A 16,539-nucleotide genomic window follows, 5' to 3' on the forward strand; every position below is an offset into this window, starting at 1 on the left:
AGTCATTGTAAGTTCTGTTTTACTGCTCATAAAATTCCGGAAAAAATCATGATAAATCTTAGAATATTAAAAAAACATAAGTCTATATGTATGCTTTTGTCAGAAACATACCTGTCATGGAGATATCAAGATTCCATCATGGGGTGGGGGAGTCATTATCAACTGCAAATTGACCTGTTGTAGAGCCAGTTCTACTAACCGGAAAATTCTGGAAAAATCACGACAAATCTTAAATTATTAAAAGAACATAAGTTCTATGTATGGTTTTGTTGGAAAACATACCAGTTGTAGAGATATAGAAAAACATGACATCTTTGTCAATCGTGTCTGGAGTCAGCAAATAATCAGATGTATTCAAACGAAGATTGATGAGCGTATACGAGATGGGCGAGAGCCCTGGTCAGCTCTCCTGCCTGGCAGGGTACCTCCTCGGGGCCGAAAGGAAATCGCAACACCCAAACTGCCTAGACGTCCTCACGATGCGTCGAGGATTCCTCGGCCCCCTTAGTAGCTAGGAGTGAGCTTGTGCGATTGAGAATTGCCGTCTGGAAATGGGAAAAGGGGAGAGGAGATCCCAGAGAGGTAGGAGGTTGGCATTAAAGTCATCTGAGTAATCGGGGGATCTCCGCATTGGGGGTGGGTTGGTTGTCGGAAATGGCTTGCATGTATGGGGCTACTATCTGAGCATGCTTGGTGAGATACCTAGTAAAGGCCTCGCTGGCCCATCTTCCTTTGTGCTTCATTGCTTCCATAGGTACGCCCCGCAGCAGATACTCGAGCGTCGAACCTATGCGGATCGCATGCCCTTTCTTGGGCTTAAGCCCCGCTTTTTTGGCTGCTAGCGATATCTTGTGCAGAAAGGCTTTCTTGGTGAGAGGACGACGGGAGGATCCATGTTGGTGCGCGAATAAGTGCTCGTTGGGAGACGGGGCGTTGACAGTGATGTGGTTCTCGAAAGCAGCCTCTGGGTCAGAGTCACCATCCTGCCTTGACCAGTATATGTCCTCCCCTGTTCTCACTACCTTCGTTACCGGAATGTGGAATACTTTGGACTTGAGACCGTTGCAATCCGTGTCGTCCCGTACGTCGGTGATCTTGACGTGCCGCTCAGGACTAAAGGCCTTTAAAGACTTGACTGTAAGTTCTCCGAGTCGGGCCGTGGCGTAGAAAGCTGTAGTGAGACAGGCGAAGACTGCTGCATCAAGGGGAAGGGTGAGATCGAGTTGATGCTTGAGGGAGGTGATGTAAGCCACTGTGAACGGGTCTCTCTTCTCTCTTATAGATGTCTTCGGAGCTACTTTCTGTGCTCCACAAATGAGGAGGTCTGTCTCTGCCCTGCTCAGATCCCATTTGAGTCCATGCAGCAGATGCCATGCCCGAACTCCACAAATGTAGTTGTTTATTGTGCCACCTGAGAGAGAGCCGGCCAGAGTTGCGATAAAAGCGTCTAGGACTTGCCTAGTTATCGGAGCTCTATCTTCCTCTGCGATGTGCTCTGAGTCACAAAAGACGTGATAGGCGAGTAATCCAGACCCATAGGCTGTCCTCGTAGACTCGTCCCAGGCTAACTCTCTCAGATCTTTTACCCGGGCTAACTCTGGGTCTTCGGTGCCGTCTTCAGCTGCATGGTCGCTCAGGAGTGAAGTGTGGGGCTTCCACTCTCGCAGACGGTTGACAGAGGCGACGTGGGGCCTTAGAATAGAGGGATTGGGAGTGAGATCAGCTGGATAGCGAGTGGGAATGAGATTTTGTACTGGCTTAGGGAGAGGGACATTCCTGAGCTTGCTTCTGGTGTTAGATGGTGAAGGGCGTAGTATCCTGGGTGGGTTGGAAATCCTCCCCGGGTGGGAAAACTGGCCTGCTTGAGGCTGGGGAGGGGGCAGGTTGGGTAAGGGGAGGGGGAGAGCATTTTCGGCCATAAGATCGAGCTCAGCTTGGTTTCAAGGTGCGTCATAATCGACGATGAGATGCTGGAGCTGGGTGGGAATGGCTGTGCGGGGGAGTAGGCAGTCGAGGGTCCCATATATTCCTCTGGAAGGACCGTCGGCTGGGTTGAGGTTTGTAGGGACATAACACGTGAAAAATTTGACTCCTCACCTGTGTGAGATTTTGTGCACCATCTTGAAGATGTCGTTGGTAGGGGTGTTGCGGCTCCTGCCATTCCACCATCCCTCGACCGCACCTTTGTTGTCTCCATAGACTCGGTGGTCAGTCGTCTCCTGGATCTCTGTGACCGCTGTGCAGAGGAAAAGAAAACCGACTGCTTCTGCCCAGCCGATGTCCCTCCCTTCCTTTTTCCAGCCCGGGAGGAGCCTCCAGGCTCTCCAACGCTTGCCAACGGTGATTCCAATTCCAATTGCAGAGCTAGCATCGGAGAAAGCTCCAATGTCAGCCACTGGTCGAAGTCCTGGGAGCTGTCTTTAGGGGGGGTTGTGTCACCAAGAACCTCTCTCCACCATTGTAAGTCGTCATATAATCTTGAGGGTGGTGTGCGTTTGAGAAATGGCTTGTCGTGGAAGATGGCGATGAAGGCTTTGATACTCCTTAGGTAAGCTTTCCCTCTTGTGATGACTAAACAGGCGTGTAAGAGCTTTCCATGGAGCTTTTGTGCCTGTTGGAGATCGTGTGTTCGGTAACGCTACCACTCCTTTATCTCGTCTAGATACTTTTGTTTCTTCTTCTCCGATAATGCGACTGTTTTCTTGTTGAGATCCCAATCCAACCCAATATAGGTCACTTTGGAGCTGAAAGGCTGATCCTTCTCTCTCTCCCAAGGGATGCCTAGCTTTTGCGATAGATCGTCTATATCTTCCAAGCTGTATGTAAAACTGCCATCATGAGATGACCGAGGGGAGCAGCTCGCTAGGTCTTTTAGCGGGAAAGTCATGTCTTCACTGTACTCCTCGAGTCTGTCATCGGGCAATCGGTTGCCCTTGTACCATATTCTACCGTTTTGGTGCACCCGACCCTGAGATTGTTTGATGACTGTTGCTGCACTTTGTCTTAATGCATTGTACGTCTGAAGTGATGCTCGTGGGACTCGAAAGAAAAGGTGGTCATCCACCCACTTGGTGACAGGACCTATCCCAATGGCTCTCATTATGTCTAAACCCGCATCTACGACCTCTCCATAAAGACCTGCACCCGAGGAAAGCCCAAATGTGTCACGGGTGTCAATGGCAAAGCTGTTGGAGCCAGGTAGCCGTATTACCATTCCTGGCCATTGTGTCGGATGGATTGGGACAGTCCTATACGCCTCCTTGACATCTCTTGTCGCTGCCTCTGATCCTTCGGGCAGTCTCGAGATGATCAGAGCCACTGTGGTAAACGTCCCCCAAGTGCAGGGAAATTCTGCAGGGTCAATGTAGGAGTTCACTGAAGCCCTGCCTAGGGTCGCTGTGTATAGGTGCGAAAAATTCTGTATTAACCTGAATTTGCCAGGTTTTCCAGGCTTGGGTATGATGCTCAGGGGCGACGACTGGAACAGGCCAATCAGATCCACAACCTGTGCTTCCAAATATGGTCCAAAATATCTGCCTTTCGCAAACTCTTGTTGAACTATGCTGAGGAGCTGATTAGAGTACTGAACTACTGATGGATGATTAAAGGGGGCTAAGGTACTAGTGATTGCAGGTATGCCTGCAACGAAACCATATCGCAAGTTGTCTATAAACGAGGGGTATCTTTCGGAGAGGTTGAAGCGGTTGAGGAAACCCTGCCACACTTCCCACGCGTAGGGTGTGCTAATTGTCAGGGTTTTCGGCAAGCTGGCAGGTTTGGGCTCCATGCTCAGTGCTTCCACAGCCTGAGCACTCGTGTCTGAAGGGGTGTGAGCTGCTTTTGCAACCCTGACGCCGCTGCCAATCAGAACAGAGGACTGTACCTTTTGGGTTGACCAGTCTTTTCTGCTTGTTCCATTCGCAACGGACTGGCGTGTTTTTGTCCCATAAGGTAGTAGCTGCGCAATTAGCTATGTCATGCGGGTGACGCCCGAGACATCTAGTGCAGGCTGAGAGTGAGCTTTGAGTTGAGGGTCCAGAGCCATGTGGTGTTGACGAGCCCGATTTCGCCTTTTTGAACGGCCGGGCCACTGCTTTAGCTCTCTCCTCTCCTTGGTCTCCATCCTCCTGGCGCCCCCTTTTCTGCCTGTGCCCCTTTGTCGGAGAGGCCAATTCCAGCGCTTCGATCTGAGCTGCCAGCCTGCTCCCACGAGCACAGTAAGAATGGGAAGGGCAAGGAGAGAGTGAGGGGGAGAGGGGTACATGATGCAGGAAGCGTGTGCGTGTGCGTGTATGCCGTATGAGTATGCGTTTGTGCAGCGTATGCCCCTGGTAGCCAAGGTGGGTGGAAAAGGGCCACGCGTATGCAGTTATTTGAAGGCGGGCATCGTGGTGTGATAAAAGATTTAGAGGGGGAAAAGGGGAAAGGAATAAACGGTGAGCTGGGAGCACAACGGTCTGATCTGGTAGTGCATTACCTTGCTGTGTACTCCATTTGATCTTGCTTTATGAGCCTTCTCTCAATTTCATCAAGCCGATCGAGGCTTATGTCGCCTATGTCGAAGACATTTTGCTCTTTAGGGCTTGTGATTAGACGGTGCCATTCTCTGCGGATCTCTGCCTGGTATCTTACTATCACATCGTCTCCCAATGAGGAAATCCTGTGGATGTCATGGTACTCCAGCCGGAAGAAGAAAGTGGCCAGTGTGGAGACGTGCTCCTCTGGCCAGCCTTGCTCTTTCATGTGGTGCAGAAGGAGCTTCTGGGCGACGCTCACATCTCTCCAAGAGAGTTTCTCGTCCGGGATGACCGCTCTTGATGCTGTCGATGCATCTAGAGATTTCAATGCGAGTGTTCCTGCCACGCGTGATAAGGTGAAAACGTCAGTGGGAGCTGAAATAGCACCATTCTGGGCTTCCTCGCATCCTTTCTCGGTGAAGTACCACAACTCCACATAGTCGAAATTCCTGAGCTTCTTGAGGGCATACGCTGAGGGCTGAAGGAGCCTGGCTGTGGCTACCTGCTTTCCTCGCTGTATCGGATTGATCTTACGTTTCTTTTCTGGCGCCGGCGAGAGATTCCTCCCTTGGGAGCGTGCAGGGGAAACTGGAGATCTGCCCCGATTTTGATTCGGGACGGGTGGGAGACTCGCTGGCCGGGATGAGGGAGCCCGGGAGTTGGCAGGCCTGATATCCCGTGGCTGATCGACGTTCAACTCCTGGTCTTCATCTTCTCGCTGTTGTTGCTCCCAGCGTTGTACTTTCTCTTCCTGATGTCGTGTCCACGAGGCTAGCAAGGTGTCTGCTGCCTCCTCTTCCGAGATACTGTTTCTCTCCATTACTGCTTGCCTAACTTCCTCGAAAGCTGCGGAGGTGAAATCCGGTGCCACATCTCCAGTGGGGTCACGGGTAAGTCTGGCTTCTGGCATGTGCGGGGAGCAAGTTTAAGGGGAAAATGTCTGATTGAGAGCTAGCGCTACTTGACAAAACTTGTTTTGGAAGGACAAAAGAGAGAAAAGCGTGAGGTACTGAGCTACGGGGAGCCTGCGTGTTGTGGAACGGAGAAGAGAGGGGAGTGACCTTGTGACCTGTGACACCAAGGCCAAAGACCCCTCTCTACTCCGTCGCTCGTACCTCGCTCGGTATTAGATATTCAAAGAATGTCATGTTTTATACTGGTCACTGTACTGAATATAATGATTTAAGGGTGTAAATCTATGTTTTCAAGGTTCAGGGATCCGAATCTGGTATTATATTTATTATCTGATCAATATTAGAGGAGCCATAGCGGAAATTTGTGTTTTTCATATGTTAAATGTGCTATAACTCAGTAGGCTTTCATCCAACAAAAGTTTTAATTAAATATTTGAGCTCCCTGACCTTGATACTATAGGATTGCACATTTAGATCATTAAAGTCTATGCAGAAATGGCCCGAAAATATCTCCCACCCATGATTTGGGGGATGTTACATCAGTAAAAAGTTATGCTACTTGAGCAACTTGAGAAAAATAGCACTTGAAAGCAACTTGAAAAAAGTTTCAAGATGATCAAGTAATGTCTCAAATAAGAATTCAAGAGATTTTACTTGAAAAGCTTCTTGAAAAAATGATTTATGATTGAAATAAACTGTCAATTATCAAGTTTCTTCAAGTATAAGCAAGTACATTTATAAAATCACATCAAGTATAATCTCAAGTTGTCACTTAAGTTAGCCTCAAGTGAAATTCAAGTTTGCTCAAATTTCTTCAAGTATAAACAAGTGTCATATCAAAAGCTTATCAAGTTCTTCACATTGTCACTCAAGTAAGTCTCAAATATACTTCAAGTTTCTTCAAGTAAGCCTCAAGTAAGCTTGTTACGACCTTAAGGCAAAACTCAGGTTGCAACAAAAGCAAAGACTTGAGGGCAAGTAAGGGGAAAAGCAAGTTGGTAAAGCATAGGGAAATACAGAGAGTATCTATGCTTACTTGTACTAAAACTATCTACCTGAGGTAACTAACTATAGAACGAGCTGAGTAATAGTCATCAGGAAAAGGTAAAGTGACTTAAATTTGACTTATGCAAACTTATAAATATCATAAGTCAGTATAAGTCATTTTTGCATAAGGCATGTCACTGTCTGAGGTTCTGACTTATCCAATACTTATGTAAATCATAAGTACATAGGTCACAATATGGTCATAAGATGCAAGATTATCATAAGTCATGAGGATTTATCTTAAGTTGCATAAGTAAGTACTTAAGACAGTAAGAAGATGTAAGAGAGTATAAGGTCAATCATAAGGAACATCATAATGCATGTTAAGACTATGACCGGAAAGGTAACGCTAAGCCGGAAAGGACTTAGCGAACAAACGGCTTTGGCCTTAGCGACACGGGAACGGTGTGCTATGCCTTCCAACTACGTTGATAGCTGATTTAGAGACAGAGACGAGCGACCCGCGGAATGCGGAATCGTTTGAGAGCGAGAGAGAGATCAAGCGAGAGATAGTGAGGAACAATCTAAGTTGATTTTCAGACTGAAGTACCGTACAGAATATCTACGGCTTAAATACACGAAGAATGAATAGAATACGGATTCGGAAACATGAAAGATAATAGCGCAAGGATTGCGCAATAGTTCGGATTGAAATAACGGAAAGGAGTCTTTACCTTAAGGGATTCCGACGGTGCAACGGAAAGGAGGTCTTGAAGCGGGTAAGTCTTGCGATGGAAATAACAACCCACGTTGCGTTGGTCGTAAAGCGACCGTGGGAGCGCAACCGCAATACCTTCGGTATTGCGGCATTCCATCGGTCAACGTGACCGGTAAGTCGGAATCGATATTGCCGGGATTGATGCGAACAGATTGAGTCGGAAAGGGATATCCGGAACGTACCGGGATTGATACCGAGAATGGAAGGTGGTGGAGTTAGCGTGTTCCGGATATAACAATGCATAAGGAACAAAAAATTATATTCATATAGTAAATACAATACATCATGTATAATACAGACTTCCTAAAGAGGAAATAGACCCTGAAAAAAGCGGACAAGAGGGATATGACAGCAGCCAGGGGAGTAGAAATGGAAAATGAGGGGAAAATGATGAGAAATGTGATTCTAAAAGTAACAAATGAGTATGAGAAGATGAAGAGTCAAAAAGCACTCACCAAAGACTAGAGATCCCCCCAAAACTCATCCACATATCATTTTCACATCTCCTCTTAAAACCCTCCCAAAACCCCCCCAAAAAAACGTCCAAAATAGGCAAAAAAAAAGCATCCTAAACCAGCTTAGAATTGGCTGGGAGACAGCTACACACCCAATGGTCCCTGATGTGTCAAGGATATTTAGACTGTGATGTCGCGTAATATATCCCTGATGTTATGGGATATTATGGCAATATTGATTAATGTAAACGAATAAGTTGTCAAATGTCATGAGAAGTTACATATTGAGTAATACCGAGGTCCGGATATTAAGAAAGATCCAAACCCAAGGATATGTACCAATATTCTGGCCAAATATCATCTAATATTTGAATGCTTTCTCACAGGCCGCGCAAATCATCCCTGAATACCATATTTGCCTGGGAATGTTACTTGTTGATCACCCATATATAGCCAAAAACCATTATTAATTGAATATACAGTATTATATATGATTAAAAGAAATAATAATTCAATGTTGATTATATCAAGCCCCGCCAATACCAACCTCAATGTATTCATCAATGCTGTATGAAGTATACAGAAGCTCATCATCGAGCGTCGATCTAAAGCACCTGTAATAGATTCAGATGATTTGAAAATCAATGATAAATCAAGACTTACGCCGAAAACCCGTTATCATCATATTTGTTCCTCATATAATCCAATGACTTGTCCACCTTTGGCCAGAAATTGTGCTTCGGATACATAAGGTAGAGACAACGCTATTGAATGAGGTCAATACCACAGTGATTAGGAGATATTCTGAATGAACTTACCAAAAATGCAAAACGTGCTGCCATATTGATGGTCAGCTTGACCTTCGAAGGAACCCTCAACTTCTGAGCTATGATAGCGTGACAAAGGGAGTTGAGGTCCTTTGGGCTTTCAGTACCTTCTGGCTTCGTGAACTTGTGAATCTACGAAAACTGTTAATAAGAGGATTAAATCATACTCGGAAGTTGGAAGTGCTTACAGTGGATTTAAACTCATTTCGGACAACAGTAAGCTGATCTGATATCAACTTCTTGACAACAGCTTGCTTGACATCATCCTTGGAGACATCAGTTGAATACCCACCATGGGGATATTTCACCAGCAGGCTCTATTAATGTTTATAAGTAAAAATGGAATATGACGCAGTCGGAAACTCACCAAAACTAACTCGGCAGGTAAGCTACCTCCATATGCAGGTATAGCGGGGTCTACAAGAATGAGATATGTGAATTTTCTGATCTTATTCTGTTTATATTTCAGCAAGAATATGTCAGAATATGAATGAAAGACTCACAACCAATGAGTTAGGGGGGACCCAAGGACCACTGCTGGCTTTGATGACGTGGTCAATGTCAACTCGATAGTGCTTCAGGCCTGCGAAAAGCACAATGAGTTTTTGATCGAGAGTGTACTGGGAATTTGTGAGACAAAAAGAAGAACAGAAAAAGAAAACGTACATGGGCAAACTGCTTTGTGACCTTGTCAGCGTCAGCACCAAAAAGACCTTGGCAACGAGCTTGTTCATCCGCAAAGTTTGTGAGGTCTTCGGAGAACTTTCTTTTCAAGCGATTTTGTGGCTGAAACTGACTGGGCTGAGGGAAACAATCGTCAATAGAAGGAGTTGAGCGACACAAAGTTGTTGCCGATGCAGCGTCGCCCAATTCCACACTGGTTTGTAGATCCTCGTCACCAGATAGTGAAGATACTTGCTCAACAGAGTCTTCATGCTGGTCTTCTTCAAGTGATGCTGATGCACCCTGTGAAGTTGGTTGTCGTGCGTGAAGCAGCTGTGTGTTTGGCTTTGGGGTAATGAATGAAAACTCGTCTATGTCGGTAGTTGGAGCCATATTTTGAATGAGCGAGATGAAAGAGAGTCAGGAAAGTAAAAGGAGAGTGTGGTGGTCAACAAATTGAACCAAACGTGGAGTTATTCACGTTGCATGTGGCTCTACAGTCATCATTCCACCCCAGACCCGAAGGCCATGCCACAATTCAGAGTCGAAGGTATGGTGATGAATCTCCTCAAAGACATGACTATAGAAATTTACCGTAATAAAGATTTTTTACTTGATGATCCAGATGACCGGATGCGTCTCATTTGCGACATTTGTTCAAAATGGCTAAATCCTCGAAAGCCGGTGTAGAGGCAGAAATGAAATACGAAGTGTAGCTATAAGATAACCACACCAAGCTTCCAATACTGTAACTCGAAATGCGAATTTGTGGAGAGGTAAATCAATATAAAGGCCTCGAAAAGAAGTATAAAATCAAATAATATTCAAATAAACAACGGGTGGTCCCTGACAAGCTCTAGCTTTAAGCTAAGTCGAAGTGTGTAAAGTCCCTGAACTCGAGCTACGTGCATTTGTAGCCAAGCTATGTACCAACCAATGACATTTAGTGAAGAGCTGCAATGCCAAAGTTTGCCAACTAAGCCACTGACTCCGCAACTACAACTGAAGAAGCCACCGACTTATACCTCACTCGGATATAAGCTGCGATGTCAACCAAGCTAGTCTCTTAAACTATCTTATCACTGGCAACCTAGTGAATTCTGGCCACTGAACAACGTCTAAGACGTGCTGATGCTGAACTGGGTCTAGGACCGAAGAAACGACCTTAAAGCTTTGGCTCCTTACTTAGTAGATTGGTAACTAATACACGATACTTCCAAGCTAGCGTAGGCAAGGGGTTCCTTGTCTGTTCTTGCCGCTAGCTGGGGTTTATATATTCGAGAAATACACATACTACAAACAAATAATAAACAAATGACGAAATCTATGGTTTTTGGGTATCATATGGTAGGGTCATGGGCTGGGGAATGTGGATATCCCGTCCCAATCATGTCTGAGGTTGCATGCGTTGCAGCCCATCGCTTAGCTTGCGGGTCTGGTTTACCCGTCGGTACTAGCTATGCTCCGTCGGTTGCCATATGGCTCTGAGTCCACCAAGGACGGAGTATCCTAACCCTGTACACATGTGTGTCGCTTCCAGCACTATCTGGCCGGATCTCGGATGAAGGTCTAGCCGCTATCTCCGGCTAGCTAGTGGGTCCAATTTCAAATGATGGGATTTCTGATGAGTGATAGCCATAGCCTAAGCGAGCTAGCCGACCACTCCTGAGTTGATCTGAGGTTCCCTTCTTAATGGAGCTATCTCTGATAGGATAGTGTTATAGATAAGCATCAGATACCGGGATTCTTTGCTAGCTTCAAAGCGTCACGGTGACCTTTATCCTAGCTATACACATACGCTGCATAGTTCCCCTAGTTAGACTTGAGTCCTTCTAGCTAGTGGCTATCTTTATCCTGCTGGTACGGTTTTCCCAAGCAAGAGCCAGGGCTACATAGTTGATATGTCAAGCGTGTAGTCCAAAGGGTGTTATCAGCACAAGCTGTCTGTGGAGGGCCTGTAGCTAGAGGCAGAATCATAGATAATTGCCTAGCTATGCTGATTTTCAGGCGTGAAACGGCGATGGCCATCACACCGGCCACAAAATCCCTCCTGCGTACAGGCAAAGTAAACCATCTAAAGAGTGCACGACATAAGATGGCAGTAGAGAATATGGACAAATCTAATGGGACTCACCGTAATGATCAAGCCATGACTGTCGATGAACCTTCCATGGTGTTACCTCCAGCTAATCTTCCTTTCATGAGCGTCAAGACCAAAGGGATAAATATGGGCCAGTCGGCTCCGCCGGATGTATTTGCAAACTCGCAAAGAGGAGGTCAATATTTTGATCTGAAGGGGAAGCAGGTTTATTTTTCAGCTGGAGAAACCTTGGCAAACAAACAGACCGGACTTACAGGACTGAGGGAAAAAAATCCACAACTCGGCGAAACCTGGCTGGATTTCATGAACGTTGATCAAGGCGTCCATTTTGAGACTTCAACAAGTACAAACGTTGATGCGACCGCCACCTTATTCAAGCATATCGAGGCTGATGAAGCATCGGAATGGTTTCCCTACAGCTCTCAGACGGTAAGCGATATTCAGTGCTACAGAAAAGAAGAGATATACACTCACAATAGATGTTTCTGTTGGATTACCTTGATAACCTCCCTCGGCTTCGACTGTCAGACGACCACTTGAAGGTCATATTGTGGATTATGAGGGAATGTGGGACACCTGATGTCCCAACGTTCACAACACTGCGAAAGGTACAAAAAGAAATGCGAGAGGGAAGTGGCTTAATGCCGGACCTTCATACTTCCTCACTTGACAACCATTTTTATATGACTCGGCCAGCGAAGTTGCTGTCATTGGTCAGTAAGCTGATATCAACCCGGGGTTACCTGACTTACCTGTTACCCAGGACTGGGCAAATCCTCATGTCTGTCCGTTGATGAACCTATACCCCGAAATAACCGACGTTGTGTCGGAGTCATGGCAGGCCAAAAAGTGGGTCAGCGAATCAGTTGTTGATGACGACACACCTATGTGGGCAGATTGGGATAACCCGGCTAAATCCCACCGACAATACTTTGTACATGAGCTCGCAATGACACAGAAAGGTGACGTAGTGCTGATCCTGAAGTGGCTGTTGGTGAACGGGGAGATGTCCGTTGATGTGAAAGATGTGAGGAAGGAACAAGTGAGTAAAAATCGGTACTTACCTCATGGAACTCACGGTAGCTTCTCAGCCAAACATGTTCAACATCAAGCCAACCCCCCCTCACCGCATGCTCGCGTCAAGTCTGCGGTACAACATACTTGACATGATAAGAAATACCAGCATTCAATTCTCATGCAATACTGCCGCAGCAAAATATCCACAACCGAGTTCCCTGCGAGACTTGGGGAAAGGGAAGCCCATGTTTCAAATCCGCGTGATGGTATGGAGCGACGACGTGTCTGGAAATAAGAGCAAGCAATATAATCAGCATACAAATGTTTGTATCACCAATTTGAACATACCGCACCGTATTTCTTCGCAGGAATACTTTGTCCGTTTCTGCACAACCTCACAGCATGCTTCGTCATCCGAACAGCTTGCAGCTCTTGTTGAAGATTTGTGAGCCATTACCATTGGTCGTGAACATTGGTTACTCACTGGCAAATGTCAAGCGATCGCCAAACGTGGCATACCGCATACAACTGCAAGCTTAAGTCAATGATTCTGTTCCAAGTCGTACCTCATATCCTCCCAGGGGATAATCCACAACAGTCCGAAACAGCATCTCACATCAGCGTAAAGGGAAATTATAACTCTTGGCGTGATACTGTTGGTGGAAGTGAGAAAGATAAGGAAAAGACCGAGGTATACCTGAAACTGCACCGGGTAAGTGATGAAGATATTCAATACAATTAATTCTCACCAGTATTGAAGGCCATCGATGACAAGAAAGCACCAAATCCTGAAGATATCCGATCAGTTGAAGACACGATCACCATCATCAGATTACAACTGAAAGCGGCGTGTTGTGGTGACCATAAATACATTACGGATAAGGCCACAGAGACTGGCGTGAAGGACAAGATTGCCCAGTACTGGGTTTCCAAGCTCTTGGATATGGCAAAACGCCGCAAAGATGAAAAGATCAAGGCAGGAAACATTCACTTGAAAGATGCCAAGGCAAAAGTTGCACAGGAGGTCGAAGAGGAACTATGGGAATGGCTTATCAAACAGACAGATGGAGTGGGTGGTGGCGATATTCAGTCAGGCATTCATTACAATGCACTGCTTGAGACCCGTGGTTCGTCATTTGAACGGTTGTGGCCTTCTGCTGGATGCTAAATGAGTCGTTGCAAATATCAATGTTCATGCCGACACACCGATTGAGATTTTGCATACGTACCTTCTCGGAAATGATAAATACGTGTGGCACCAGACTTGGAACAATTGGTTGAAAAAAGAGAACAACTCAATCTTCGCCAACAGGCTGCAGTCAACTGAGCTTGATGGATTGACCTCGATGGTCCCACGTACTCAATACATGATTCGTTTCAAAAATAATCTTATCGGGAAACATATTTGTTGCCTTCAGGAGCTGTCCGTTTTTCAACTCCATGGTCTGGTAGATCCGAAGGTGCTGGCCCTTTGGCGTGCCACAGGGGAGCTTGGGGCATTATTATATTATCCAGAGATCCGTAATATGGCGGAATATCTGGTAAAGCTTTCCCAAACTTCACGCTACTGATCTGATTACAATTCTAGGACGATCTTCAACTCCTCATCAATAACCTCCTTGACGCTTGGGGTCAGGTGGATCCAAGGCGGATTATCTCCAAAATAAAGCTATGCCTCATGCCTTATTTAGTCCAAGACATTCGTCGCTTTGGTCTGGCCCTCTTATATGCAACGGAAATATTTGAATCGTACAACGCTATCTTTCGCTCATCCAGTATCCTTTCAAACCACCATGCGCCAAGCCTCGACATTGCCACGGATCTAGCAGGAATCAAGCGATTCAAACATTTGATCAGTGGAGGATGGTGGTTTAATGTGGAAGATCAGCGCTACATCCAGGCAGGTTCAGCAATTCGCGACATGTTTGACCGAAACGATGAGATTTGACGATGGGTAGGGTGGAAGATCCCTCCAATCTTAGTACCAGGTGTGTCAAACATTTCTGTCTACTCGACGTTGATCATAATTCGATAGGCACTGTTACGACTCGAAAAACCTGCTTACAAAATCTTTCTGGTGTGACATTGGTGGCTGAAATGGGTCTCACTGAGCCGTATTCCCTTAGCATTTCCCCTAAAATGTGGGTTCTTAGTAAATCTACTATATCCCAGTCGAAAGATACATGTAAAGAGCAATCATGGGTGTTCTTTCACAATCGGAAGGTAACTTTGTCCGCACTTTCATTTTTATATAAAGCTGATTGGATGCCTTTAAAGGGTACCAACGACATTGGCCGCATCCTCCGCATCGTACAAGATTCAGACACAGCTTGTAAGAAAATTATCATACATGTTTTTAGTTTAAGTGCAAGCTGTGCTTTGAACCTGAATATGCCAATCTTAACGCCTTCCGATGAGGGTGTTGTTGCAGTAGAGCCGAAGGTAAGTGTATCGAAACTTTCACTTACTGATTACTGAGTTACGTAGTCCATTGTGTTCCTCTTCAATGCCCAACACGACTGTCAAACAGCAGGATGTGCCCTCACATCTAATACCGGCAAGTTCTTTGAACAAGAGCGTATCAAGACAACTATTGTTATGGTTTCGGTATTAGGAGCGCCGAAAGATCAATTGAAGATCCTGACAGTGGTCCTGATACCTATCTAGAAGCACACGAGGTCCCCTAGATGTGGGCACGACTAGATGTAGGCAAGACTAGAGGCCTAATCGCTAATCCTTCTATAGTTCGAGAACCGTACGAGATCAGAACTATAGAAAACACTCTAACTAGACTTATCACGTAAACCTTAACTGTTAAGGCTAACGGTAGCGGGAATAGCTTGGAGTGGATGACAACGAAGGTTTAGATGTGAGGATGAATATAGAGTAGATCTTATTACAGCTACACGGATGCCCTGTAAGAAGATCAAAGCTTGACTTTGATCCGCTGCCAGAAGTCCGGTTTAAATACAATCTATCTACCTATATAAATAGATGAAACGGAACAAGTGCTACAGTAGTCGATCTACGATAACTGCGTGACAAGATGAAACATAAATATGAGACACGACACGAAACGAACTCGAAACATAAATACCAAACGCGAGATGAAACATAAATACTAATGAAACACAGATCGAGATGAAACCTATAAATACTTCTAACTCGAAACACTAGAACGAGTTTGGATTCTCAAACTTATAGAAGTCGGACTGGTCCATACCTTCGGACAGGGGAAGTGTAGCGGACTGAGGCCAGTCCGGATCCCAGGGAGTGATCCAGCTTTGATCACTACTATTGTTAGTCCAGTAGTTAGACTCGGTATCTTGCTTTTGCAATATTCCTAGTTCAACTACATATCGTCGTTCCTCGACTAACTGTCCGATCTCCTCGACTAAGGTCGGCAGGTCCTCGATCTCTAGATAGGGGTGGGTGAATACCATTTCTATCCCGGGGCTGGGATAGGTCTTCCATCCGTTGTGCCAGCTATCAATAGGATCGGTCTCGTAAGTGCCAACGTAACTTCCGTTAACGTCATAGGCATGGAGATAAGGGGCATTCCTCCAGGCTTCAGTAAGAAGCATATCAGTGAACATGTCACCGGTGGTAGGAGGGGCGGGAAGAACTCCGTAGGCGGGGGTGATTGAGTTGCCTCGATAGAAGTGTTGATACGGGATCATAACAACTATCCCAAAACTAACGGTCAGCCACAAACCAATAGAATGTTATATCATCAATATGCACGCCCTTCATAATGCTCATCTCCTTCGCTATGCTCTTCCCCGTTCCCTTACTCGTCTTATTCCATTCCACCAGGACCGAGAAGCTGTCCGCACGATGCTCAGCAATAACTTGTGTGTAACTGGAGAGGCCAAACGAGGTGCCACCAAAGCTAAAGCAGCGCAGACGCGACTCTTGAAGAAAGATCTTCAGGTGGTGCAAGATCACTTGGCGGCTCAGCAATCCGGACCTCAGGGGCAAATGATGTAATACGTCGTAGATCTTCTCCAAATATCTAGAGTCTTAATATTATAAAATATCGTCTCAAATCTTGAAAAATATTGCATCAATATTCCGGCAACATCACAATGGTCAATATACGGTAATATTCAATTAATCTCGTACAATAGTTCCATGACCTAATATCAGGAAGTGTCAGGGTCTGACATTATCAAATATTCAAACACGTTGGCGGTGTAGGGAAGGGAAGAGAGGTTACTTACTTGCATATAAGCCCAGAGAGCAATGAGGAGGGAAGGAGAAGGAGGGGAGGGGAGGAA

The 16,539-nt window shown here is 45.8% G+C and overlaps 4 protein-coding genes across 4 annotated transcripts; 1 reads left to right on the forward strand and 3 right to left on the reverse strand.

The window, feature by feature from the left end:
- Positions 1 to 464: 464 nt before the first annotated feature.
- On the reverse strand, positions 465 to 1,909 carry AGABI2DRAFT_150815 (hypothetical protein; the record flags this gene model as incomplete). The annotated part of the gene is made up of 3 exons (XM_006460953.1): positions 465 to 545; positions 660 to 1,723; positions 1,855 to 1,909. The coding sequence occupies 3 exons, from the start codon at positions 1,907 to 1,909 to the stop codon at positions 465 to 467; spliced, it is 1,200 nt and encodes a 399-aa protein (XP_006461016.1).
- A 2,564-nt stretch (positions 1,910 to 4,473) lies between these two features.
- Positions 4,474 to 5,427, reverse strand: AGABI2DRAFT_70155 (hypothetical protein; the record flags this gene model as incomplete). The annotated part of the gene is made up of 2 exons (XM_006460954.1): positions 4,474 to 5,084; positions 5,148 to 5,427. 2 exons carry the CDS (start codon positions 5,425 to 5,427, stop codon positions 4,474 to 4,476), a joined length of 891 nt encoding a protein of 296 aa, XP_006461017.1.
- Positions 5,428 to 8,177: 2,750 nt separating this feature from the next.
- AGABI2DRAFT_143069 (hypothetical protein) lies at positions 8,178 to 9,534 on the reverse strand (the record flags this gene model as incomplete). Its single annotated transcript, XM_006460955.1, has 7 exons — positions 8,178 to 8,265; positions 8,315 to 8,415; positions 8,470 to 8,610; positions 8,667 to 8,795; positions 8,846 to 8,932; positions 8,982 to 9,098; positions 9,145 to 9,534. The coding sequence occupies 7 exons, from the start codon at positions 9,532 to 9,534 to the stop codon at positions 8,178 to 8,180; spliced, it is 1,053 nt and encodes a 350-aa protein (XP_006461018.1).
- A 2,265-nt stretch (positions 9,535 to 11,799) lies between these two features.
- AGABI2DRAFT_68932 (hypothetical protein) lies at positions 11,800 to 16,249 on the forward strand (the record flags this gene model as incomplete). Its single annotated transcript, XM_006460956.1, is given in 12 exon segments — positions 11,800 to 11,955; positions 12,006 to 12,341; positions 12,355 to 12,704; positions 12,758 to 12,975; positions 13,054 to 13,386; positions 13,433 to 13,800; positions 13,848 to 14,182; positions 14,218 to 14,482; positions 14,537 to 14,701; positions 14,747 to 14,860; positions 15,841 to 15,865; positions 15,981 to 16,249. The coding sequence occupies 12 exon segments, from the start codon at positions 11,800 to 11,802 to the stop codon at positions 16,247 to 16,249; spliced, it is 2,934 nt and encodes a 977-aa protein (XP_006461019.1).
- Between the last annotated feature and the right edge of the window lie 290 nt (positions 16,250 to 16,539).

Source organism: Agaricus bisporus, assembly GCF_000300575.1.
Source record: "Agaricus bisporus var. bisporus H97 unplaced genomic scaffold AGABI2scaffold_5, whole genome shotgun sequence".
Classification (NCBI taxonomy): Eukaryota; Fungi; Basidiomycota; class Agaricomycetes; order Agaricales; family Agaricaceae; genus Agaricus; species Agaricus bisporus.